Source organism: Mesoplodon bidens, assembly GCF_964165515.1.
Source record: "Mesoplodon bidens genome assembly, chromosome: 1".
In the NCBI taxonomy this organism is placed as follows: domain Eukaryota; kingdom Metazoa; phylum Chordata; class Mammalia; order Artiodactyla; family Ziphiidae; genus Mesoplodon; species Mesoplodon bidens.
The window spans coordinates 9,437,057-9,464,932 of record NC_138176.1 but is presented as its reverse complement, the minus strand read 5'-3'; the positions used below and the strand labels follow the sequence as shown (position 1 = coordinate 9,464,932).

Sequence of the window (27,876 nt, the reverse complement as noted above, 5' to 3'; positions counted from 1 at the left end):
TGTCCACGGCATGTGGGATCTTCCCGGACCAGGGCTGGAACCCATGTCCCCTGCACTGGCAGGCAGATTCTTTACCACTGCGCCACCAGGGAAGTCCCCAATAACCTGTATCTTGATTTAATTTTTGATCACCCACACACCCCTTGCAGCCACCTCAAACTGCAGTGGTTACCCTGACACCCCTGAAGGTGCATTTGCCAGCCCTGATTTCCCAGACTTGACTTACTGGGTGTGCCACATACAAGGGGAGAAAAGTTACAAGAAAAAAAAAAGACTTAATAGAGATTTTGTACATACTGTGATCTGCTCCTTCTATCTGAGCAAATTCAGGCAGTATTTTCTTAGGTGATAATAATTTTAATAAAGCAATTACATATACATACTATAGCAATTTGTAAGTATAAGAAAATCAATACCTATGAATCTCTAATATATATAAAATGTAATTTAGGTTTTTATTAACATGGAGAAATTAAGAAACAGATGATCAGGAATTAAAGCTCATCTGAATTATTTCTACTACTATAATCATGAATATTGTATTTATTTTAATTACTTTAGAAAACATAGCATGTGTTCTAGTTGTAATTATATTAAAGCAATTTGTGAATCAAAGAACAGACCACAGTAATCAGAAATTGTATAAACTATTAATGAAAGGGTTCAGCTTTAAATGAGACACATTTCTCCTGAGTGCTGAAAGAAATGCTACCTAATGCCTACATATGTTGTCAATAAATTAGGAAAAGACTGATAAAAGTAATATACAAGTCCTCATGTCCCTAAGGTCAGAGTGATTAATAAATGAACACACTTTATATTAGTTTTTACTTCAAAGAACTAAATTTGTCAAAATACAACATACTAAATGAGTGTAAACCATCCTTTTTCATCTTAAATATTAGATGAAAAAAAATATTTTTATTTGTTTAAGACAAGTACTTTCCAGAGTGGATGCATTTATTTTTTAGATGCAAATATATCACCTTACAACACATATACAATAGGTATAATTTCTGAAAATCATGTCTGCCAGAGAGAACTGCAATCTCCTGGATTCATATGCCTTAATCCTTCAATGCAGAACCTCAGCATTTCACACTTTAATCAGAAAAGGGCTCTGGAAAGAAGAACCTGTATCAGCTCAGAAAAGGAGAGAATTCCTTCTACTTTCTGAGTTGATGGAGATCAAACAAGATGACTTCTCTCATTTTACATCAAACATAAAATCTAAAGTAATAATCCTAACAAAGAATAGGTCAGTTCTAATTTTTACTTTTCTATCCATAACTACAGTGTGACAGAACACAAAATTAATGGCCCCAATGTAAACCAATTTTACACATGCCAAATATCACATCTAATTTTTTATCTGAAATAAACAATAAAAAAGGTAATATGGTGATCTGAAATTAAAGGTTGCAAGTCTTAAGTACCCAGTTTTCTAAGATCAATTAGAAAAAGAAAAAATATCAAGTATTCTAAGCATTTTGTACACCCATAAAACATAAGGTCTTTCTAAATATTAAGAGTATTCCAATCAAACACATATAAACTACCAACTAATGAAAAGCATTAGAAATCCTTAAAAAATTTGAACACTTTAAGCAACCCAGAGGTATATGTGAATTTCTTATAAAAGTGAAAAATATGCAAAACAAAAATAATTTTTGACCCTATCATGTTAACTCTTAGTGTACAGGATGAGATTTACAGTAACAGTCAGTTAAAATGAACACTGAGGTTGCTTTATGTAAGTAAACGGTGATCCTCAAATGACATTAAATAGTTGCTTTGACTTTTGGGGGTCTGGATTTGTAATAAATATGTAATAAATATCTGTAGTACTTTGAACATGTTCAGTGCTATCTTTCTCCATTTGAAAGTCTTTCTCCAGAGTCATAATGTCTTAGAGGCATGCCAGAGGGTGGGGAGTTGGGACTTTGTGGCAAGTCCACTAACAAAGCAATCTTATTATCTATGTGCTCCTGGAGTTTATATATTCGCTGATCAATGTAGTCCATAAGTTTCTTTTCCATCAGTTCCATATTTTTAGAAAGAATCTTTTCCAAGTAGGAACAAATGGATTGCTCTTCCATTCTAAAAGTAAATTTAAAAAATAATAATGTAACAATTTTCCCTAATATTATAACAAAAACAACCAAACTGTAGTACAATAAAGCAGCCAACACACATTGCTGAAGTTTGTCTCCACAGCTATACTGTCTCCGTACAACACACTTCCAGGTTCTAAAATACATACTCAACAGGTGACCACAATCCTGAATGCCCAAAGCATTCTTATTTCTTCAATTCTTTAAACATTTAAGCATGCAATTGAAATGAGAATATATAAATGAAGATGATGGAATTTCTACCCTCAAAGAATGGCTCTTTAGAAAGGGTCCTTTTGATTTTGAGCTCCAAATCTAAAGTAATCTTGCAAGATTTTTTTAAGGTTTTCCAAGTACTTCCCCAAGCAACTGTACAATTTAAATAGTTTTTTTCTTTTTTAATCCACACAACTTTATTAAATTACTGGAAGCTTCTATGAACAACTGTGTACAGGCTTTTGTGTGGACAGATGTTTTCATTTCTCTGGGATGAATGCCCAGGAGCACAACTGTATGTTTAGTTATTAGAAACTGCCAAAATACTTTTTAGAGTGGCTGTACCATTTTAAAACCTCACAGGATTTAAAATGAGATCCAGTTTCTCCACATCCTCATCAGCATTTGCTATCATTACCACTTTTAAACTTTTTATTTTAGCCATTTAAATAACTGTATAGTGGTATATTGTGGTTTTAATATGCATTTCCTTAATAGCCATGAGGTCAGTCGCACATCTTTTCATTTGCTTATTTGCTTTTTGTACATCCTCTCTGATAAAATGTCTCTTTTATGTCTTCTGCCCATGTTCTAATTGGATTTTTTTAATGTTGAGTTTTGACAGTTCTTTCTATATTTTAGATATGTCATTTGTTGGATACGTAATTTGCAAATATTTTTCCCCACTTTGTAATTTGTATTTTATTCCTCTTAACAGAGTCGTTCACAGGGCAAAAGTTTTACATTTTCATGGCATCCAATATATTAAATTTTCTATTACCTTGCTTTTGGTGTCATATCTAATAAGTCTTGTCTTAGGTCCCCAAAGATTGTCCCCTATGTATTATTAGAAAAGTTTTATAGCTTTATGTTCTACATTTAAGTCTACGATCCATTTTGAGTTAAGTTTTGTATAAGGTACGAGGTTTGGGTCATGGTTCACTTTTTACCCTTCGGATATCCAATTGCTCCAGCACCATGTGTTAAAAAGACTATTCTTCCTTTATTGAATTGCTGTTGCACCTCTGTCAAAAATTAGTTGAGCATATTCATGTGGGTCTATTTCTTTTCATTTAATTATTTATTTTTATTTTTGGCTGAGTTGGGTCTTCATTGCTGCACGCGGGCTTCCTCTAATTGCGGTGAGCGGGGGCTACTCTTTGTTGCGGTGCGTGGGCTTCTCACTGCGATGGCTTTTCCTGTTGCAGAGCACGGGCTCTAGGCGTGTGGGCTTCAGTAGTTGTGGCACACAGGCTCAGTAGTTGTGGCTTGCAGGCTATAGAGCGCAGGCTCAGTAGTTGTGGCACACGGGCTTAGTTGCTCCATGGCAATGTGGGATAGTCCTGGACCAGGGCTTGAATCCGTGTCCCCTTCATCGGCAGGAAGATTCTTAACCACTGCACCACCAGGGAAGTCCATGTGTGGGTCTATTTCTGAGCTCTCTATCACGTTCCATTGACCTATGTGTCTGTCCCTCTGCCATCACTATATCATCTTGAATACTCTCACTACATAAGACTCGACATTGGGAAGAGTGATTCCTCCCACTTCATTCTTCTTTTTTTTTTTTAATAAATTTATTTTATTTTATTTATTTATTTTTGGCTGTGTTGGGTCTTTGTTGCTGCGCGCGGGCTTTTCTCTGGTTGCGTCGAGCAGGGGCTACTCTTCGTCGCGGTGCGTCGGCTTCTCATCGTGGTGGCTTCTCTTCTTGTGGAGCACAGGCTCTAGGTGCACGGGCTTCAGTAGTTGTGGCACACAGGCTTAGCTGCTCCGCGGCATGTGGGATTTTCCCAGACCAGGGCTCGAGCCCGTGTCCCCTTCATTGGCAGGCAGATTCTTAACCACTGTGCTACCAGGGAAGCCCTCATTCTTCTTTTTCAAAGTTGTTTTAGCTATTCTACCTCTTTTGCTGTTCATATATTTTTTAAAATAATCCTGTCTATGTCTACAAAGTATTGTGGTGGAACTTCAGTATGCATTACATTAAGTCTTCATATCAATGGGGAGAATTGACAACTTTACTATGTATGAAATTGAATTTGTAATTTAAAAGTTCCCAGGAAAGAAATATCCAGGCCCAGCTGGTTTCCTTAGAGACTTCTACCAAACAGTTTAAGTAGAAATAATACTAATTTTACACAATCTCTTCTAAGACATGGAACTCATTTTATGAGGCGAGTATTACCCTCATAGAAAGCCAGGCAAAGACAGTACAGGAAAAATACAGACCAGTATCTGTAATGAATTAGATGCAAGAATACTCAACAGAATATTAGCAAATCAGATCCAGCATTGTGTAAAGAAGAATTACAGCCCACAACTAAGTGGGATTTATTCTAGGTATACAAGGTGGGTTCAGTTTTTGAAATTAATGTAATTCACTATATGAACAGACTACAGAAGAAAATTCATGATCATATGAATGGCCATAGGAAAAACATTTGACAAAATCCTATACCCATCTATGATGAAAGAAACTCTCAGGTAACTAGGAACCAAGGAACACTATAAGCCTCACAGTCCCTGAGCAATCTGACTTCTTTCCACCTTTTACAGTCTTTGTATGTTTGCTGTATTATGTCCAGGGATTTTATTGGTAAAAAGGGGGATCTGAGAGAAATAGGGACATTCCATCTCAGCTGGACCCAGAAGCAGTTTTTAAATGTTTAGGTTTTTTTCTTTGGGTTTTATTTTTTGTTTGTTTTGTTTTACTATATCACAAGTTAACACTGATGTAGACTATCAACTATTAAAGACTATTGTTATCCTTCCTTGTCCTGCCCAAGTAAGAACCACTTTTTTTTTCAATAACTTATTAAACTCCTCAAATTTCAATGCTATTAGAGACATTAAAATTTCAACCAATACAACTCCCTCATTTGACATGGGAAAAAAGGCTAAGCCAAAAGATTTAAACAGTAAGGCAAAATAGTTAAGCTAGAACTATGATTAGAGTCCTGAATTCCAATCTAGTGTGAAATTTGGACACATTACGTCTATATAAAGGATGGAGAACATACTAAACATTTAGCCACCCCTCAATCAAAGCAGGACTGGAAAAAATGGAATTATGAGATCAGGGGATAAGGGTCTGTACACTAGAAATAATTTAGAGCTGAAAAATGTTTGGATGACTCCGAAATTAGCCTGGGTCACACACGATCTACAGAGGAAATCTGTTCCAATGGCTCACTTCATACAATCGGGCACAAATGTCCATATCATGGTCCCCAGAGCTCCTCTCCACTCACGCAGACAGCTCTACTCTGACCCTACCTGCTGCCTGTACCCCTTCCATCAGATGCCTGAGAAGTGCTCGGCACCTCCAGTTTTACCCACTTCTTTCAAAGCAATCCGTCCTACTCTGCTGAGTATTTCCTTCCTATAGTGTGTTAATGGTGAAATGTAAAAGCTCCTAAAATCCTCTCTGGAAACATTTTCAGGCAGTAGTTATTGAAACAAACCTGTTTTCCTCCACCTGCCTCCCCCCTCCTGCCCCCAATCTAAACCACACTTGTCTTAAGTACTCACGTAACACCAACAGCGCCTTCGCCGGGCTTGGTGATGCTTTCCTGCCACTTGCTGTTGGGTCCCACACGGATATGGTTCACTTGACTACACAGATTCTGCAGAACAGGCAGCAACTCAGAGTTAGGTATATGTGAGTTGTCACTTGCTTTCTTTGGTAACAAAGAAGATATTGCATTCTTAAGATCATTCTCGGGAAGAGAATGGTTTTGTGGCACAATTTTACACTCTTGGAGGCTTGTCATATTTCCTCCACCAGCTGGCTGTGTACTTTGATCCATGTAAGCTTTTAAGTCTTCAGTCATGTTTCCAGATGTCAATCCAGTTCTGGAAGGGAAAGGTGTGGAGGATGACTTGTCGAAGGCTCCTGAAGTAGATGATGATTGCAGTCCAATCATGTGTTTGTATCCAGTGCTTCCCAAAACTGCCTGAAGCTGCTCTCCAGTGGGAATACAATTCTAAGCCAGGTAAATAAGAAAATGTTATTATTAACATGAATCAGAATGACAGGTAACCTCTGGAGTAACTCAGAGTCAGGCGATGTGCCTTCTTTCATTTGATCCTCAAAACTTTCACATGGAGTAGGCTATAGCTACTATCCCAATATTAAGTGAGGAGACCAAGACTAAAGTTAACTTGGCCAAGGTAACACAACTAGTCAGTGGCCGAAGCAGGACTGGAACCCAGGCCACCGAATTCCAGAGTCAGGACTTCTAATCATTTCACTAGTTTTGCTATGGAAGATATTCAAATAAATACAAGCATACTTAGTAAAATTGCACGGGCTTATTTGAATGTTTCCTTAATTTACGGTAATAAAATCTAGTACTCTCAATTCAGTCACAGTAACTAATAACTTTCAAACAATTAAAAATCATCTGCCTTGGACTGGAATAAAGATGCAGACGTAGAGAATGGACTTGAGGACACGGGGAGGGGGAAGGATAAGCTGGGACGAAGTGAGAGAGTGGCACGGACATATATACACTACCAAATGTAAAATGGATAGCTAGTGGGAAGCAGCCGCATAGCACCAGGAGATCAGCTCGGTGCTTACTGACCACCTAGAGGGGTGGGATAGGGAGGGTGGCAGGGAGACGAAACAGGGAGGAGATATGGGTATATATGTATATGTATAGCTGATTCACACTGTTAGAAAGCAGAAACTAACACACCATTGTAAAGCAATTATACTCTAATAAAGATGTTAAAAGAAAAAAAAATACACAGGAAAAAAAGAATCATCTGCCCACCGTCACATATGGTAATTCAACCAAAGAATATGCAATTTATTTTCATTGGAAGATAGACCAGATAGTTACATACTTAAAGTATGATGTTATATGAGTACTTCTGTGACATTTTCAATGACTAAAACAAGCTACCTTTTGGCTAAGTCTGCCTTAATAATTTGTAGGGTAATGATTATGTTTTGTGGCCTCAACTCAACCGGCTATGCTATATTATTTCCTGAGAAAACTCTGGCTCACCTTTGAGAGCAGGTTACACTGTCTCCTATACAGGGCCATGTTCTTGCTATGCTCTTCAATTTTTCCACAAGAGAAAAGCAAAACTACCTCTAGCCTATCTAACTGTTAAGTTATACACCTCCATCTTAACTTCTAAACACAGAATTCTACTAGGGATTCTTAGAGGGGATATCATCTCATACTTAATGTTGCTCAGTATCTAGTTAAGAGAGACTGAGAAAAATACTATACAAGATTGGCAGAAAACACTCAGTCCGTATATTTTCTGAATATTCTAAAAAATGATTCTTGGATTAAGCCAGCCCCAAACTCATTCATTCAACAAATATTTACCAGAAATCTGCTCTGTGTTATGTACTGTTTCAGGGACTGGAAATAAGACAGTGAACAAGACAAATACAAATTTGCAAACATACCCTCAGATTTCTGAAAAAAATAAGTATCTCTGAACATCTTGTAGGATTTCTGAAAGTTCTATCTTTAACTTTTTTAATTATCATAAAATCCAAAAAGTATCACCTTGAAAAAGCAGGAAAAAAAGATGTTTTTATCTTTTCAGATGAAAAAGGTAAACAGTGAAAATCTTGAATAACTGAATATATTTTTGTTGAGAAAATGGGGCACAGCTTTCCCTCAGATAACATTAAATGACAACTATATGCCAGGCACTTTGATTCAGAATTCCTACTCAATTATTCTAAATTGCTAAAGCAAAAACAAATGAAACTCAGCACATGTGAACTTCAAATACAAGGAAATGAGAAATCACTTTAAGAAACTTTCCAGAAAACAAGGAACCACAAGGCAAAGGTGAAGCAGGGAGTCTAGAAAGCTGTTCCCCAGGTCCTTTCTTTCCTCATCAGAACAGGCCCTGCCCCAATTAACATATGAAGGTTCCAAACGGTGTGGGTTTACGCCCCTTCCATAGAAGGAGACGTTCTGATCATGAAACATCCCTACTTTATACTCAACAGATAGTTACAGAGCTTATATGACACTTTCCAGGAAGACATTCCATGGATTCCTTGTTTGTGGACAAAAGCAATCCTAGAGAACCAGGTGTATCCTGTGAGAATCATCCATAAATATAGCCTCCCCACGAGAAAGAAGACTTTTATTAGCATGTTTAAAAGACGATTTAACAGGATCACCTTCTTTCTTCCCCAGGGGGTTTCCCAAATGTCCCCACAGATAATGATTTAGCACGTGTGTTGGGGGGTTACAACACACGTGCTGTTGGTTGGAGGACTTGTGTTTCTATATGATAGAAAATGCGACAAGGACACACACCAAGCTGGGGAACACGATGAGAGCTGGGAGAGCACTCTTACAATACACCTTATGTACTTGCGAGTGGACGGAAAGTCATAACAAAGAAAATGTATTATTTTGGGAATTAAACAAAAACCCCTAAAACCATGGGCATAACCCCCACAAACTACTATTCATGTCATTTCTTTCCCAAAGTCAAGGTTTTAAAACATAAAAATCAGTCCATGAACTGATTTTACTGAATTCATTAACCCTCTCTAATGTTTCCAACATGTTCCACACACAAAAAATTTCTTCTGTTTTTAAATGTTTAATCTCTATGTCCACTGGATCCTTCCCCTCAAACATCTGTTCTTAAACTATGCTATGCATAAGACTCATCTGGCATTGACTGTATAAGATAGGTGAGTCCTGAATCACAGCCTCAGTGTTTCAGGTCACCGGTGAGGGCCAGGATTCTGCACTGTATAAACATTCCAAGGGATTCTGATACCGGCAGGTTCCTTATCTCTATCATTCTTGAAACAACCCACTTTACCCTGGCTACCTCCACATTCTGACTACCCATTTACTATCTAATCCCTCAAAATCAGGTTTTCATCTCATCACTATTCAAACTGACCCCTGAAGATCTCCAAGGAGTACTTAGTTGATAATCCAAAGGGCATATATATTATATAAAATTTACTCGGAGCCATAAACTAGACAGACAGGTCCTCTTTGCACAAAGCTTATATTTTAATGAGATAGACAAAACAACACATAAACAAAAACAGGCAAGAAAGCGCTGATGAAAATATATGATACAGATCTGGAGGTAAAGGCTAATAATATTTTAATCAGGGTGGTTAGCGAAGGTGCCATTCAAGATGGAATGTTTAAGATGAGGTTGAAATAACAAGAAAAAGGCACACTTGCAAAGACCAGGAAGAGAGGATTCTAGCCAAAGAGAACAGTTAAGAGGGCAAAGGTCCTGAGGTGGGAGCACGTCTGGATATTTGTGGAATACCCACATCAGAATGTCTAGAGCAAGGCATCTAAGGAGATGCAGCAGGAGATGAGGCTGAGGAGACAACGTGGGCCCAGACCTCAGATGAGAGCGTAAGGAATCTGGATCAGTTCTGAGTGTCAAGGGAAGCAGTCAGGGGGCTTGACACAGGGGATGTCGAGTCTGATGTACCCTTTGAGATCATGCTGACTGCACTGTGGAGAGGGAGCGTGGAGCAGGAGGACCAGCTAGGAGCCTCCTGATGTATGGAGGTGAGACACTAGTGCCAGAGCAAGAAGAGTATGGACGCTGTTCATTTCACAGCTCTCCTTTCCATGCTTTCCAAGATCATCAGCAACTCTCCTGCTCTCCTATGTCTGCCTGTTGATCCAACGATACTCGTCCTAAATTAATACTGGCAAATCTCACAAAAGTTATGTAAGTTTTTTAACTCGTATTATTGGTTTTAAACTTTCATCCTATGATCTTACCAGTATTATCGTTTAGATTGTAAACACGAAGAAATTTATCCTCAAAAAGAGGAAGCGATGCCAAATAACACAGAACTAATAGCTTTGAATTCAGGTCTCCTGACATCAGATCTCTTGTGACTCTTAAGCACTGCTGTGTCCTGCTCTTCTGGTTCCTTTTTCCTCTCCCCGTATTCTTAGCAAACGCACCTACTCTCCCAGGGTCTTCCTTCCTGGCTCCGGTCTCTCCCCTCACCCCCTTCCCCATCATCTACCAGGCATGCTCCTCCCAAACCTCCCTCCACTCCACTAGCCCCACCTGTGTTTCCAAAGCCTCAAATCATCATCCCAGGGCATGTGTTATTCACACCTAAAACTCAACACTCCCAAATTAAACTCCTGTTTCCCCCAAGTCGCTTCCCCCCTTGGGTTCCATGTATATTATGGTATCACCATTTTCAAAACTTTAGTTTCACGTTTGATTCTGTTTTTCTCCCACAAAACCCACATTAAGTTAGTTGTCAAGTCCCAATGGCCCCACTGTTGTAGCCTCTCACAATCCAGCATCAGGTTACTCCTTCCAAGTTTAGACTCTCGTTAACTCTCCTCTGGATGACGGAAATAACAGAGCTGCTTTCCTTCTTGTAGCCTCACTTTCTGCTGACGCATCTTTCCTACTGACTCATCTTACACATAATAGCGGATTAAATTTATTAAAACAGAGCTAAAAAACACCCACAAACTCTATAACATCATTTAAAATCCTCTAAGATCCAGCCCCAGTCTACCTGAAACTTCCCCTGTCACTTATTCACCCCAGAGAAATTAACTTGTATTCATTTCCTAGCTACATCCTATTCCTCTAGCACTGAAGATTTAATCCATACTGTTCTCTACCTCTCAAGTTGCATCCCTCCAAGTTTACTTGCCTAATCCCACCCTTCCTCTTTAAAGGCCTAGATAAAACGCTGCTTCCTTTAATAAGCCTTTCCTAGCATTCCTCATCATTCCCCACCTAGATGCCCTGACTCCCCTAACAAGACCACAGAGATCCTTAACGACAGGTTATCGACTAATTCATCTTTGAATCTTCTAAAGTAACCAAAACTGTGGTATTCACGAAGAAGGGGCTAAATAAATACTTGCTGAATGAATAAATGAGTGAATTCATGGAAAATTGTGAAGTCTATAATAGAAATCTATTTTTGCAAGAGAGTAGGTCTACAGAATGTTATTTTTAGAAAAGTTAGTAAAACTAACAGTTAAATCAGTAACAAAAGTTGAAATAAAAAGATTTATGTTTCTCCATGTCCTTATAAGAAGACATCATTTAAAGAATTTTAACAGTATCTGGAAAGAAATCCATTTCTACTCACCTGTTGCTGGAAAATAACCATATTCATCAATTGCTGAGCTCCAGATGACAACTTTGACCCCATGGACTCCATGATGGTTTGGACCCTCTCCAGGTCTATCCTTGATCCTAGAGCAGGAGAGCCTGCTGAAGAATTTGCTGAAAGTGGCCTCACGTGTACCACAACTTTACTGATGAACACACACTGCTTTTCACCAAAGGAGAGCAGCTATTATAATGCAAAAATTCAGCAAAATTAATGATAATAAAAATAATCATCATTTAAGGTCATTTCTTGTTAATACTGAAGAGTGAAGCATTCAAGAATCTAAAAATTAACTTCAAGTACATTTTAAAGGTTTCTGTAGAACAAGTCATAATAAAAAAAAAGACTCAAGAAAACAAGGTAAATGCAAAAAGTCCTTTTTAAAGAAAAGATTATGTATAAATAATGTTCTACTTACTTACTTTAGGGAATTAAAGATAAACTATACCAATCTGAGATCGTAACATACTGAAACTTGCTATAGTATTATTTAATACAAAATAAGACTGCCCAGTGTCACATGCAAAGTGTTTGTGAAATACTAAGTATAAATAAGTCAGGATTTTAGAATTTAGAACTGTAGGGAATATCAATACAACCTAAGAGAGCTCAACAGTTTACACATAAAAAGACGAGTTCAGGGTGGTTTTTTTAACTTGCAAAAGACACCCAATTAGCAAGGTTGAGCTCTGAGCTTGTTTCTTCTGGTTTCTATCCCAGTAGCTTTTCCAATGCTTTATGCTTCTTCACGTTGTCCATGCTTCTAAACCAAAAGACATTTCATGTGTGGTGTAGGACAACAAAGCAGCAGAGTGGAACGAAAACAGCATTTAGAATCAGAGAGACCTGAGTTCAGTGATGGCTCTGCCTGGGTGACCATGGGCAAATACCAAACTTGAATCAGGAGTAAAATGAGTTCACACGGTTGTTATGAGGGTTATGTGTTAAAATTTCCAGTACATATCATTGAGTAAGTGCTCAAACATATGCATCAGTAACTATTACTTTTAACTTACATATACTATTGGCCCAGAAGAAGCTTTCATACGAACCCAAGGATGTCCCTAAATGAAACACTTTTTCACTCCCTGGTACTTCCACAGCACAGTTTCAAACACCATTCACCTTCAGAGACACGACAAACCCATATATCACACGAAGACACAGGCGAATACAGACCCATGATCTAAAAACTCAGTGTGGCACCAAAGATCATCAATAAGTAAGTAAATACCTCATGAAGTGTAAACACCCACATTCCAACCTCCATCTTATCTCTGTTCCACTTTTTAACCCCCAAGCCCTTCTCAGTAGCGAATGTAGTACCTATTTTGCACACTGAGTCAACCTATTATCTGTCTTGCCCGCTATAATATTTGCGATGTGAGGCCTTCGTTCCAATTTATTTCATAACTGCCAATTCCTGAATGCCAAGTACAGTATCTGGCATCAATAGGCACTCCAGTATTTGTTGGATGAATGAACGGTCTTATTTAAATGAATTTAGAAACTATTAGTATATACACCTAAAACAACATCTTGGGATAATCAGTTGTGTGCTCTTCTGTAAGCAATAATCAGCACAGAATTTGAGAAATTAAAAATAATCAATCCAAGAATTTTCTTCAGTTCCCTAATATTACCCATAAGGTAGGTTGAACAAGGTGAAGGAACTTGCCCAAGGTTACTGTGTTAGTCAGCAAGAGAGCTCATTTAACAGTCAGGGCTTATGTAAAAAAGAGTGGATACATGTATATGTGTAACTGACTCACTTTGCTGCACACCTGAAACTAACACAACACTGTAAATCAACTCGACTCCAATAAAAATTTTTTAAAAATAGGGCTTTCGATTTCCAGCTCAGTACCATTTCCTTAGATCTGATGACCTTAGTAAAGTTCATGTGAATACTATTTTTCAGGCTAAAGACACCAATCCAAACTCCTTTAACTTTGTGGTACCCATGTCTGAATCCTCCCTGATTGTGCTCTATCCTTCTAGATTTGGGGACGAAAACTGCTTGTGGTTTTCTTGGCACCTACGTTTTATATAAAGATAAAAAATGTTTTTAACTCCGTTCTTTTAAGGCTCAAAAGTACTATACTGCTGTACTAACAACAGTACATGACATGACTAGGAAATGGAGCAGGACCCTATGGTCCTTGCCCCACCTTGTCCTCAGCCTGCCTTTGGGCTGTGGAAAAACTTTAGCCAAACAATAAGTTTAATCAGAGAAGTGCAAAAATGGAGAAGCAAAGAGAAGCAGTCAACAGGACAAAACAGTAATAGTTTAGTCATAAAGTAAAGTCAAGGACCTTTAGTTCCTCCTCAAGGGCTATAGATCATATTCTGAGCCACATCCTGCGAGCTGTCTTATAGAGACTGAAACCCTCACCAGGTGGAGGAAGTTAACTACATGATGACAAGACTGTAGCCACGACATAAGCTGCCACAATTCCGAAAACTGGCCTCAAGGAAAAGGGAACAAACCAACCCTGGAACTGAAGAACAATCAAGATGATGCTGCTGGTCAGGCCACCACATGACCAATTTCAAGATGACTGTCAGAGCTGGCTGTGCTGTTTCTGCATGCAGCCCCCTCCCTCTGTCTATAGAAGCTCTTGTCCCCTGATGGTCAGTGGGCGGAGTTGGCCTTCAGACAGGAGTCCAGCACCCCCAACGCCCCACCCCTGCTGTTGCCGGCATCCTAAACAAAGCAAACTTTCCTGTCCACCAACCTGGCCTCTTTATTGGCTTTTGAGTGGCGAGCAGCTGAACGCCACTTTTGGTTACAATCGTAGCTAATAAATGGTCAAATTTTAACAGAAGAATGTTGAAAATTTTTGAGAAAAGAATTTCTTTTTACATGTTTACTGAGTATTTCTGACCTAAAACCAGGGACCAAGTTGGACTCACTACATTACCAAACCTACAGATAATAAGTATATATAATAGGAAGACAACTGTAGTTTTTAAATTAGCTTAGGCATGACTTATGTGACATTTAGGAATGACTTACCTTTATTTTACAAGCATGTGTGGAAGACTCCAATTTTAGATATTTTTTGTACAAAATAATCTTTTCATGTTCACTAAAAATAAAAAGGAATTAACTTATAAAAAATTTCACACACTATCGCTTTTAATAGTTACATTTAAAAATAAAGGTTTCCGGGACAATATTTAAATCCTGAGATTCAGTTTTCCTTGTGAGGCATAAACAGCTGGGACTTCCTACTGAAGTGCACTGGCTACAAAGACAACATCTGCCACTTACAAGCTATATGAGAAAATGAAATTAGATATCAAATGTAGACTCATGCAGCACAGAGCACACTGTAAAGCTCAATAACATACCCCTTGTATCCAACATGCACGGTATATAAAACACTTCGTATTTTGATTCGTATTAAGGAGAGATTAGGTCAGAATCTTTGAAAGAAATCAGAAAAAAAAGTCAAGAAGTATAATAATGGGTTAAATAAGTATACTGGTATGGCACAGTGTTGGGCTCAGGCACTATCTGTAAAGAGTTTCCTACAGGAAAATGTTCAAAGTTCCAGACTGATAGACAACTTAATTTCTGGAAAACAGATTGTTGTGAGTTAAAGAAAACAGACAAGAAACACTTACCAGAACTTCATCTGATCAGTCTGCCACGAGCTAGCTATGATCTTTTACCAACTTCTCTCTCTTCCACTAGCTCTCAATTTCCACGTTTATAAAAACAACTAGGCTGATCTAGACTGTCTTTAAGATCCCTAAAGGTCTAAACTTTTATGTCTGCTGGTATGTTTTTATCTTCTCTCCCCTAGTATCTGGCACCAATGTCAGAGAATCAATAAATATTGCAAAAGCTCAAGAAAATAAAACACTACTTCAGAAGAACACTTCCACACGCATAGGTCACAAACCTGTTATCCAGAACATTACAAACATTCTTGCCCCTACTGGTTCCACAGTACTCCTCTCCTGAGTATACTTCCATATTTCTTGCTGAACTTAAAAGGCCAATAGAAACGATTTCTTCACCTCCAGGAGGGTCACATCTCAGGTAAAGGAAGCAGGGGTTTTCATCTTGGCTGTTCACGTTCCTTTTCAAAATCACCAGATCCTCGCTGAAAAGAAAATGAAGAATATTATACAGTTCTCTGAACACTGTCATTAACCCACTTAATGGGCCACAGGGGTTGACATGTTATCCTATTCATTTACATTTGCATTTGGAGTCCAAGCGCCTTGCAAAGCACTGACGAAATGCTCAATACAGAATTCCTAAGGAAATGATGCTTTAGACGTGAGGGCTCTCCACTCTCTTTTCCCTTGACTTCTGTAATACATTCTAAGCGACTTCCTATAATTGCCTGTCCAGTTAATGAAATATATGTACTGGGCAGCTAGTGTACATTAAAAAACAGTTCAGAAGTGGGGGTGGGGCGGGGTGCAGAATGCAATAAAGGACCAAAGTGTGCCATTTTCAAAGCTAAGCTGATGAAGATTTTCGACATCTGGATTTTTTTTTTTTAATGCCTATTTTGGTCGACAGTAAGTTTTTGTTTCGGGATAGAAAGGAGGTTCTGATCCCGACAGGGGGCCTCAGGAGCCAACGTGACGGACACAAGGGGGATGGGAGTGAAACGCCGAGTCTTCAGGTCACCTGCTCCCCGTCCCCTGCGCCCAACGCTCACGCGGGAGTCCCCTCCTCTTTCCCGCGGGCCCGCCACGCGGGACCTGCCCCCTTGCCCTCGCCGCCCGCACAGACCGTCACCGGCTCGGCTCCGCGCCCAGACCCTCTCCTCTCACGGCCCCCGCCTCCCCTCCCGGCTCCCCCAGGAGCGCGGCTGGCACCGAGCACAACCCCAGTCCCCGCCGGCCCGGCGCACCCGGTTGCAGGCGGCGCCAGCAGCTCGTCCCAGTCGGCGTCCCGGGCGCCGAGACCAGACCGGCTGAGATGGAGACTCTGGGCCAGGGCTCCGCACGCGGCATCCCAGGAAGAGGCCAGCGGCGGGCGGCAGGTCAGTGGAGGGTGTACGGTCTCGGTCTCCATCTGGCCACCTACACACCAGGCCAGCTCCGGAACCTCTCTTACAGCTCTTTAATTTCCACCAGACTGAGGGACTGTAAAGGAACAGAGCGACTTCCGCCTCGTCTGGCTGCAAACCCCAGAGCCGCGGCTTCTCGCCGGGGTCGGGAGAGACCAACTACCGTAAACGCGCATGCGCGCGCCGGCCGGTTTGGGCGGAGGTGGGGAGAGCTGGAGTCCGGCGCATGCGCACTGACAGCCTGGTCCAGCTGCTGGGCTGTGCGCAGGCGTGGTGCTGTGCGCGTGGGAACCCAGTGGTGGTTTGACGTTGGCCCCGGAGATGTCGTGTGGATGCCGGTGGCTGGACTGACCCGCAGGGTCGGTCCGGTGAGGAGAGTACGTCGTGAGGTAGGTGTGGTGTCGTGGCTCTCGAGACCTGAAGGACCTCGTCCCGACCCTCGGGTCTGTGGCGCGGACGCCGAGCCTTTCCGCGGGCTGCGGTGGGGTGCGTGGGGCTGGGGACGCGGCGGCCAGGCGGTGGAGTCGGCTTTTCAGAAAGTCCTCAGCCCGCTCCGTACACGCGTTCTCTCCTCCGAGGGTGTCAGGTGGGTGCCGGTCGTTCGGCTTTAGCTGAGGAGGAGGCTGGGACGGCGTTGCCCTTGGTGTGGGGCCAGGGCGGGTGGTGTGTGAGGAAGGTGTGTGGCCCTGGGGCTTCTCCCTGTCAAGTGGCCCGGGCCGCCCTCGTGTCCCCCGGGCCGGGTGGAAGGTGGAGAAAGGCCTGCGCCCGAAGCGGGGTGGGGTCTGCCCTCCCGGCCCCAGAAGAGCGAGCAGGACGGCGGCCTCGGGTCTGCGGTGGAGCAGAATGCGAGCTGGACCTGAAGGACCCTGAAGCTTTGGGTCCGGGGAAGTGGGGGCGGGTGGCTCTGTCCATTTGCCCCCGGGATAGGAAGGTAGATGGTCCCTCCCCACCACCACTACGTGTCCCCTTCCTGAAGAGTCCTGTGCAGATGAGTTTTCCTCCTTTTGAAAGAAAAAAGGGAGTTAGAATATAGAAAAGTCGAATGCCAGAGTTCCAAAGGCCTTGAGTGTAAAGGGCCTAATTTGCAAAGGTGTTTTAATACTCCCGACGCATTCTCGGTTGTCTACATCAGTATTTTTTCTTCTAGTTCCTGCTTCCTATATGTTACCTTTAATTCACAGGACCAGCTTTGGCAGCCCAAAGAAAATAGGGTCTTCTTCTGAAACACCCATCTCCACTTTAAGGAGCCAGGTCAATACTATCAGCTGGACTTTGACTTTCCTGAATAAGGCTGAATGACCAAGAGTCAGGAAACTAGACTCCTATGGTCTCCCCTTTTTTTTTTGGCACAGCCAGTAAATCACCAAATCTTGGTTTTCTTAGAGGAAACCTGTTCTATCTTTCTTCATCTCTGCTTCTTCTGTTTTCAAGCACTAGCTTTCATTTGAACAGTTCCGGGAGCTTCTTTACTGTCATTAGCCTTCGTTCTCAACCACTTCCACTCCATCCCCTCCTGGTGCTTGCTGCTCTTGACCGAGTACAGCCTTTGTACTTTGACCCCCGCCTGCCTCCCTGCCCTCCCGTCTCCCCCACCTTTGCGCAGGCTTTTCCCTCTGGAATGCCTGTTCTTTTGGAACAGGGAAAATCCTATGCATCGTTCAAAATGAAGCAGCTCTCCACTCTGCTATAGCATTAAACTCATTCCTCTGTACTACTCTTATACTTTTAATTTATGTCAACGAAAAGCTCAAACTGGACAGTAAAAACAGATTTTATTCATAACTATATAATAGGGAAGAAGACCTCAGTGTAGGACCAGGCTCAATTCTGAATACAGCATGGACAAGTGAGAATTTAAAGCCAAGGAGCAGGGTAGTGGGGGTCAGTGGATAGAAAATTACTAATGAGAAACCTCAAGGGTCAAAATGATTGTGCCTGAACCTACCTAACAGAATTCTTGCTGGTGAGAGGCCAGGGTTATTAGACATCACCCAGGGGATGATGGAAGATGAGGAACCTGATTAGCTATCAAGGTGGTCAGATATGGAGGATGGGGGATTTGGAATTAAAATAAGTTGACTAAATTGACTTAGCAATGTTCTTGCTAAAACTAGATTTTATAAGGAAATGCCCAGATGAGCCTAGGAGAAGGTTCAGGAGCCTGAATAAAGTTTGGCCAAGCAAGAATCTTTGTCAGGTACTATAATTCTCTTATGGTTTCAGACTTTATCAGTTTACATATTTGTGTTCCCTACTATGTAGGCTTGCTGAGATTAGTAATTATTCTATGCCTGGTAAAGGTGTTGAGTACAGGTTTGTTGTATGGAATTGATAGATTGGTGAGAGTTGGCTGGCAGCTTTATTACAAAAAAAGAGATGCAGAAAAAGGCAAAAATAGTAAATTCAAGCTTATGCTTTTTTCTTCAAAGCCAGGGTGGTGGTTGTTCAGAACTGACCTCACTCTTAATACGATAAATTGCTCTCGTCGTGAATTGCAACTGATTTTTTTGCCCTATTTTTCCCCTTGAAATAAATCATAAAATATATGTTGGAAACTTACCACCAATATCACTAGGATGTACTATGCAATTCTTTCACTCACTTATTTTAAAGTTTATTACAGCTTAATGTGTAAGAACTCAATATGCTCTTTAGAGGCATATTTCCAATCTGTTTTCAGAATATGAACCAATGCATATTTGAAAGGTACATTTTAGAAAGAAGTGACTTGTGGTATTAATCTTCTTGGGCCCATTCACTTAGTAATACGACAGTTGAGGTGTTGACCATCCTAATTTTAAGTAGAAAGAGTTCTTAGTGTAGTTGCCCTGCCTTTTACCCAGGAGTGTACTTCCCAGCAAGGTGGTTATAGGAACTTAACTTTCCTCCCAGCTGGTACCACTTGAGTTGTACCTCTTCTCCTCCCTTCCCGTTCTTTCTGGTCCCTGCAGGCCCTATGGTTGCCTGGAGTTCCTTCTTCTCACCCTGCCTCAATGCTGGACCTGCAATTAAGTTAGAAGCGGGAAAGAAAGAGTAACCTTCCTACCCCTTTTCCCCCAACTTCATTTATAGCTGCTCGCCACCGCCACGTCATTTATAACCTCTGTTCTGGTTAGTCCAACATTTCTGGACTGTATACAGTTTTCAATACAGCCTGGCTTCAGCCTTTCTGAAGACATGTAGAAATTATGGGGAAGCTCTTGATGTGTAGTTGAATCTGCCTACATCCATGATCATCACCTGTGTGACACCTTCTTATCCTAAAGCTGTTTTTGTAGTAAAGGGTTAACTTGTTAAGCGTGGGATGTTCAAAACTTGCCCACATTCCAAAGAAAGACCTGGTTCCTGACCAACTCCTGTCTTATCCTCTAAGCTGCTGGAATATCTGCTTAATAAAATTGTCTTTTTAACTATGGGCCTCAGCCCCACCAGCTAGGTTATGCTAACAGCGTGATGTGTGGTGAGGGCTATACTCTTTTTTTTAAAATATAAATTTATTTACTTATTTTTGGCTGCTTTGGGTGTTTGTTGCTGGGCACGGGCTTTCTCTAGTTGCGGCGAATGGGGGCTACTCTTCGTTGTGGCATGTGGGCTTCTCATTGCGGTGGCTTCTCTTGTTGTGGAGCACGGGCTCTAGGGCATGTGGGCTTCAGTAGTTGTGGCTTGCGGGCTCAGTAGTTATGGCTTGCAGACCCTAGAGCGCAGGCTCAGTAGTTGTGGCGCATGGGCTTAGTTGCTCCGCAGCATGTGGCAACTTCCTGGACCTGGGCTCGAACCCGTGTCCCCTGCATGGGCAGTTGGGTTCTTAGCCACTGTGCCATCAGGGAAGCCTCCAGGGCTATACTCTTTGAATTTGGCCTCTGAAGAGGCTAAAGACTAAGAAACTAATGTCAGCACATTGGTGCTCCATGCCTACCTGATTGACCCCCAATAAAAACCTTGAACACAAAGACTCAGGTGAGCTTCCTTGGTTGGCAGGACTCTGCACATGCTTTCGCACATCGTGGCTGGATGCTTGAGCCTGGTTTCTCTTGGACTCTTCTCCATGTGCCTTTGCTTTGCAATGTTTAGTCTGTATCCTTTCCTGTTTAAGAATCTGTTACAAGGCACAAACAGCAACAAGGCGTGAAGAGTTGCACATTCTTCCATTAGTCACAGCAGTTAATTATAAGTGGGGAAAGTAGTAGAGTTTTATTAGGCGATAGTGTGTGCAGCTTTACAAAAGAACCCTGCACTACTGTTACATGCTTTTCTTGCTTCCCTGTCTCTGCCCACTGTCACTACCCTAGAGTCTTAGTAAAGAGAAGAATTAAAATTGGGGAAAAGATTTCTTTAAAGATACAAATATAGGTATTGGGGGTAAGGTAGGTAGTAATCACATAACAATGTTTTACTGCTAACTGTACATGCCTTATAACAGATTCTTAAACACTCTGAGTTTCAGAGCCTCTTTATACCCTTAAACTGTTGAAAACTGCAAAGAGCTTTTGTTTAAGTGGGTTTTGTCTTCTACATTAAAAAAAATTAACAACCTTATTCTGCTTGGATCTACAGCAATGTACACTAATGGGAACGAATCCAGTAAAAAAAGTGGCTTGAAAAGTAATCAGCATGAATAACATGGTATCATCTATGGAAAAATCCACTCCAACTTCAGAATACCTGGCTTAAAAAGAACTTTCATAATGGACCCATTTCATGGGATTGTTTTATCCTGCATTCTTGGGGTTTTAGACTGCTTACCGAGAGTTTTAAGATCTATGTGAACTAACTCTTCTTTTGGTAAGTTAATAATGAAACAAAATAGTATCCAAGCTAAATCAACTATTGGATGTGTTTTATTATTTTTATTTTATTTTATTTTTCTTTGCGGTACACGGGCCTCTCCCTGTTGTGGCCTCTCCCGTTGTGGAGCACAGGCTCCGGACGCGCAGGCTCAGCGGCCATGGCTCACGGGCCCAGCTGCTCCGCGGCCTGTGGGATCCTCCCGGACCGGGGCACGAACCCGTGTCCCCTGCATCAGCAGGCAGACTCTCAACCACTGTGCCACCAGGGAAGCCCTGGATGTGTTTTATTATTTTTTGTTATGTTTTTGTGTCACTTGCACATTGTGAAGAAGTAACTGAGCAAAAATTCTACATAGTATGTTCACAACTCATTTTGAATATTGTGTGTTTTTTATAAAAATTCCCTGTCTTTATGTATAATTGTAGAATTTTGAGATATGTTTATTGAAGTCCTTCCAGGGATACATTGTACTATTAGCTTGCAGGTTAAGGGGAAGCTATAGAATCCTTTTTACCAGTTTTACCTTTGAGAGTTGTGCTTTTATATACAACGTAATGTGAACAGCCAATGTAAATTTTTAAAATTTGTAGTTATATTTATCTCTGCTGTGCATATTTTATTTTTCTCACTTTCTCTCCTCAAATAAATTATGAGCTTTTTTTAACACCAGATGATGTCTTTATTTATGTGTGAATCCCCAGCATTTAAGGCAGTATTTGGTACACAAATATCAAGTGAACATTGACTGGTTAACTTTTGCAGTGTTAAAATACAAGGCTCATTTATTAGGCTTTCGAGGGGGTTGATTGTTTTAAACATCTTTATAATAATTTTAAACATATGACACCATGATGGAAGTAAGGAAACAGTGAAAATCTCTGTTGGAAATCTCTAGGAATTGCTTTCTTCTGAGAAAATTGTTTTGGAAGCTTAAGAAACCAAGGAATTGACATCTGTTTCATCTGTGAGCCAGAGGTTGGTAGCATTCAGATTCTTCTTAGCAGAACTGCTTCTTGTACCTTTGATCTTTCCTCAGACACTTTGGTGGTTCTTAGGGTTAGTGAGATTGATGATTATTCTGGATCTAAGTACCCACTTTCAGCATATTAGGTCATTTACTTTGCTTTCATCCTAACAACACCAAGAGCAAAATGGTCTTTGGGAAATCAGAAAAACACTAGATACTGTAAAATTAGTTCAAGATTTGGTAACATTTAAGTATCTGGCTCACACTTTAGGCTATCTTTGTTAGGTTTTTTTAAAGAAGCTAAGAAGGAAGATAAGACTGGTGACATGATGATTCAACTGGAAATGACATTGATAGTGATTATAGAAAAAGCGAATAAGCTTATAATTTTTACTTTGGCATAAACTTTAGAGGAGGAGTTGTTGAAATGGGTATGAGCAATACCTCATTGGAGAGTAAAGTAAGGAAGTTCATTTTCACAGACCTATAAGTGGGTGGCAGCCAAGGAGACCAGCATTTACTAAGTGTCTTCTAGGCCACAAAGTAAACATGTATTAGTTAATCTTCTCAGCAACTACAGGTGAGATTTTGGAGAGGTTGTGAACAATGCCATGCTATCAGAGTCATTTTGACATTAAGGTAAAGCAGTTCAAGGTCTTTTTAAAAGTAAAAATCTGTTTGTGACTAGAAAGGTGTTCCAGAAGGCTTAGCTCTAAGGATCAGTAAAGAAAAGAGAAGATGGACAAAAGTGGTGAGGGATGAGGTCTTATGGCTCTTGCTATGTTTAAATAAACGTGGGCTTTGGCAGTTAGACTGTTAGCAATTTCTGTTAGTGATTAAAGAACTTGAGTGCTGAGTTGGTAGAAAACAGTGTTAAAAGTAACCAGAGGAGAAAATCTGCTTCTGAAGATACTGGGGATGTCAGAAGGTGGAATCTCAGATTTTCTAAGTCCCCTTAAGAGGACTTCATTCATTATACAGATCGGAAACTTAAACCCGGAGTTGTCACACATTGCTTTCTCTGCTCACTTGCTCTCAGATGAATACAGTTCCCCTTTAGGTCAACTAACATGTTTGGAACAGGCAGCTGGATCACAGTGAATTGAAAGCTCTCATGAGAAGAACAGAATGAACACCCCCAACATGGGAAGATTTAGCTAAAGCTAAAATTGGAACTGGGTGCTGGGTACCTCCTACAGCCCATGTGGTAGTCTAGGTGAGGCAAGAGTCCCATGCAATGCCTGTGGCTGTGAGTGGCAGAACTGATAGAAGAGAACCAGCAAAGTAAGGTCAGTCAAGCAGTCTCACCCCAAGTTCAAAGCAGAGTGACTGTTCCAGCATGAAGGATTACTGACCAACCTCCATTCCCTTCTGAGGATCAGAAGGAACAGAATGATGACAACTAACACTGCCCATGTGACATAACCAGTCTAATAGTGATTTAAATCAAGTTTAACAATAAATCCTAAACAGGAGTGACCTGTGTGCCTTCAGGTTATGTGTTTATATGTGAGGGAAAATGGGTCACAAATATCTCTTGAGGATGGCTCAATTGACTATATAAATTCTGGAGGAAAGGCAGCAACTCTGAGATATATGTGAGTTATCACTTGCTTTCTTTGATAAGGAGATACTACATTCTTAAGCTCATTCTCAAGAAGAGAATGATTTTGTGGCACACCTTTACACTCTGAGAGGTGTGTAGTATTTCCTCCACTGAAGTACAGCCAAGAGTAGCTCCCTTTCCTAGGGCGAAGTGGTCAGCCCTGGGGCTGAGGGAAGAAGGGAGTGTGTGGAGCAGGACATAGTTCACATACCCAAGTGGTCTGGGCCCCATTATTTGACCCCAAAATTCACCCACCCGGACTCTCAAATATTTTGTCTCTGGTACTAAATGCAATGTTACCGTGTTGGCACCCAGTTAATTTAAGAGACCACATATTCAGTAAGTATCTCATCACATTATTGTCCTTTTCTGGGTCTCAGGTGGGAGTGAGGTCTGTGAAGAAAGCTTTACAAATTCAGGGTTGTACTCTAATTATGGCTGTATGCCAACATCACATGCTTATTTTTGAACTTGTCCTTGAAAAGCATGTCTTTTTAGATAGTGGACACCTAAACTTGAAGTCATAATAGTTCATTTTGATGTTCTGAAATATAAAACAATTTTTATAAAAATTTTAAAAAATCATTTTGTTCCAGAACCGGTTGTTAAAAAAGATAACTGGTCCAAAATAACTGGTGAATTCTACCGAACATTAGAAGAGGAAATTATATCAGTTCTTTTCAACCTCTGAGAAGATAGAAACAGAGGGAATACTTCCTAACTTATTCTATGAGACCAGCATTAGCCTAATACCAAAACCAGACATTACAAGATATTACAAGAAAAGAACACCAGCGACCAGTATCTCTCATGAATACATATGCAAAAATCCTCAACCAAATATTAGCAAATTAAATCCAGCGATGTATAGAAAGGATTAGACACCATGACCAAGTGGGGTTTATTCTAGGCATGCAAAGCTGGCTCAACATTTGAAAACTGAGTAATGTAATATATCAACAGGTTAAAGAAGAAAAGTCACAATCATATCAATAGATGCAGAAAAAGCATTTGACAAAATCCAACATTTTCATCATGATAAAAAAAAAAACTCTCAGCAAACTAGGAATAGAGGGGAACTACAACTTGCTAAAGAACATCTACAGGGACTTCCCTGGTGGAGCAGTGGTTAAGAATCCATCTGCCAATGCAGGGGACGTGGGTTCGAGCCCTGGTCCAGGAAGATCCCACATTCCACAGGGCAACTAAGCCCGTGGGCCACAACTACTGAGCCCGCGTGCCACAACTACTGAAGCCCGCATGCCTAGAGCCTGTGCTCTGCAACAAGAGAAGCCACCACAGTGAGAAGCCCGTGCACCGCAACGAGGAGTAGCCCCCGCTCGCTGCAACTAAAGAAAGCCCATGTGCAGCAACGAAGACCCAATGCAGCCAAAAATAAATAAATAAAATTTAAGAAAAAGAACATCTACAAAAAAAACTACAGCTAACATCATACTTAATGGTGAGAAACTAGATGCTTTCCCACAAAGATCAGGAACGAAGCAAGAATGTCTCACCACTCCTATTCAACATCATACTGGAAGCTCTAGCTAATGTAATAAGAAAAAGGAAATGAAAAGTATACAGATTGAGAAGGAAGAAAGAAAACTGTCTTTGATGACCTGACTGTCCATGTAGAAAATCCCAAAGAATCAACCAAAAACTTCTAGAACTAATAAGTGATTATGGAAAGGTTGCAGGACACAAGATTAACATACAAAAGTCAACTGCTTTCATAACACTAGCAGCGAGCAAGTGGATTTCAAATTTAAAACAATATGATTTACATTACACCCTAAAAATGAAATACTTGGTATAAACCTAACAACATTTGTGCAAGGTCTATGTGAGGAAAACTACAAAACTCTGATGACAGAAATCAAAGAAGGATTAAATGAAAGGAGATATTCCATGTTCATGGATAGAAAGCCTTAATATTGTCAAGAGGTCAATTCTTCCCAATTTGATCTATAGATTCAATACAATCTCAATCAAAAGTCCAGTAAGTTCTTTTGTGGATATCAACAAAATTATTCTAAAGTTTATATGGAGAGGCAAAAGACCCAGAATAGCCAACACAGTATTGAAGGAGAAGAAGAGTCAGAGGACTGATACTACCCAACTTTACTGCTACAATAATCAAGACAGTGTGGTATTGGCAAAAAGAATAGATCAGTGGGCAGAATACAGAGCCCAGAAATAGACTCACACAAGTATAGTCAATTGATCTTTGACAAAGAAGCAAAGACAATGCAATGGAGGAAAAAAAGTCTTTAACAAAATGGAGGTGGAACAAACAGATAACCCATGTAAAAAAAGAATGTGATACAGGATTTTTATCTTTCACAAAAATTAATTCAAATGTAATCATAGACCTAAATGCTAAATGCAAAACTATAAAACTTATAGAAGGTAACATAGGAAAAAGATCTAGATGACTTTGGGTTTGGTGATGACATTTTAGATACAACTTTAAAGACACGATCCATGAAAGAAGTAATTGGTAAGCTGGAATTCATTAAAATGAAAAACTTCCACTCTGCCAAAGATAGTGTCAAGAGAATAAGAAGACAAGCCACAGACTGGGAGAAAATATTTGCAAAAGACATATAAAGGACTGTTATCCGAAAGATACAAACAGCACTTACAACTCAACAGTAAGAAAATGAACAACCCAGTTTAAAAATGGGTAAAAGATCTGAACAAAAACCTCACCAGAGAAGATAGTCATCCCTCAGTATCTGCTGGAGATTGATTCCAGGACCCCATGCATACGTGCTTGTTAGCAGCATAGAGTTAACTTCTTCCACCTGGTGGGGATTTCAGTATCTGCAAAAGAGCTCAAAGAACTTGGCTCAGAATATTATCTATAACCCTTGAGGAGGAACTAAAGGTCCTTGACTTTGTTTAATGACTAAACTATTATTATTTTGTCTTGCTTGACTGTTTTCCTTTCTTTCTGCATTTTCTCACTTCTCTGATTAAATTTACTGTTTGGAACCTGGGGAAGGCCTAGGAGGCTAAAGTTTTTCTACAGACAAGAGACAGGCGGAGGACATGGTGGGGGGGTGGTGTCTGTTCTGGGAAGTCCCCATAGGGTCCTGTTTGGTTACAGTACCCACCTATTAGAATATTTTAAACCCTAACAACACCAAGTGCTGACAAAGATATGAAGCAACAAGAACTCTCATTCATTGTGGTGGGAATGCAAAATGATACAGCCACTTTGGAAGACAAGTCTGTCACTTTCTTACAAAACTAACATACTCTTACCACAAGATCCAGTAATCGTTGGTATTTACCCAGATACCATAAGTTGAAAATTTACGTCCATGCAAAAATCTGCACACAGATGTTTATAGTAGCTTTATTCACAATTGCCAAAACTTGGAAGCAACCAAGGTAACCTTTGTAGGTGAATGGATAAACTGTGATTCATCCAGACAGTGGAATATCATTCAGTGCTTAAAAAGATACAAGCAATCAAGCCATGAAAGATGTGAAAGAAGCAAATATGAAAAGGCTGTATGATTCCAACTATATAACTTGGAAAAGGCAAAACTATGGAGGCAGCAAAACGATAAGCAGCTGCTGGGGTAGGGAGAGATGAACAGGTAGAGCACAGAGGATTTTTAGGGCAGTGAACCTATTCTGTGTGACACTGTAATAACGGATACATAGCATCATACATTTGCCCAAACTCATGGAATGTATAACACCCAAGAGTAAACCCTGTGTAAACTGTGGACTTTGGGCGATAATATGTGTAGGTTCATCGATGGTAACAAATGTACCACACTGGATGTTGATAGCCAGAGAGACTGGGGGTGGTATATGTGAACTCTCTGTAGTTTCTGCTCAATTTTGCTATGAACGTAAAATTGCTCTTTAAAACGTCTATCTTAAAATAAGTAAACAAAAAATAACCATGTTTAAACGAGAAAAAAAAAGGTTGCCTAGGAAAAGGGGAGGAAATGAGTGTGAGTGTGGAT

At 40.4% G+C, this 27,876-nt stretch overlaps 2 protein-coding genes across 4 annotated transcripts in view; one reads left to right on the top strand and one right to left on the bottom strand.

The window, feature by feature from the left end:
- Nucleotides 1-619: 619 nt before the first annotated feature.
- LOC308613972 (ATPase PAAT-like) lies at nt 620-16,668 on the bottom strand. 2 transcript variants are annotated; one of them, XM_081228167.1, is made up of 6 exons: nt 16,365-16,668; nt 15,396-15,599; nt 14,501-14,573; nt 11,458-11,664; nt 5,865-6,319; nt 620-2,100 (listed from the first exon to the last, which is right to left on the bottom strand). In XM_081228167.1, the coding sequence occupies exons 1-6, from the start codon at nt 16,526-16,528 to the stop codon at nt 1,866-1,868; spliced, it is 1,338 nt and encodes a 445-aa protein (XP_081084293.1). In that variant the 5' UTR covers nt 16,529-16,668; the 3' UTR covers nt 620-1,865. The 2 variants fall into 2 exon arrangements, with proteins under 2 accessions (XP_081084293.1, XP_081084294.1); XM_081228168.1 differs by lacking the exons at nt 620-2,100; nt 5,865-6,319 and adding an exon at nt 9,356-9,992 and having other exon boundaries at nt 16,365-16,662.
- Nucleotides 16,669-16,821: 153 nt separating this feature from the next.
- The window catches only part of PSTK (phosphoseryl-tRNA kinase), a 30,072-nt gene continuing 19,017 nt past the window's right edge, over nt 16,822-27,876 (top strand). The window contains exon 1 of one of the 2 annotated variants that reach the window (XM_081228240.1): nt 16,822-16,912. The gene's annotated coding sequence lies outside the window, so the exon portion shown is untranslated. The remainder of the gene's footprint in view (nt 16,913-27,876) is intronic. The other variant, XM_081228239.1, reaches the window with a different exon arrangement.

Bases quoted from the DNA above. Each gene is read 5' to 3' on its own strand.
- LOC308613972 (XM_081228167.1), bottom strand. From the start codon at position 16,528: ATGGAGACCGAGACCGTACACCCTCCACTGACCTGCCGCCCGCCGCTG. The intron at 15,600-16,364 runs GTGCGCCGGGCC...TTTTCTTTTCAG, and splicing joins CTGGCGCCGCCTGCAACCGG to CGAGGATCTGGTGATTTTGA. The intron at 2,101-5,864 runs GTGAGTACTTAA...ATTTACTTTTAG, and splicing joins GAAGGCGCTGTTGGTGTTAC to AATGGAAGAGCAATCCATTT.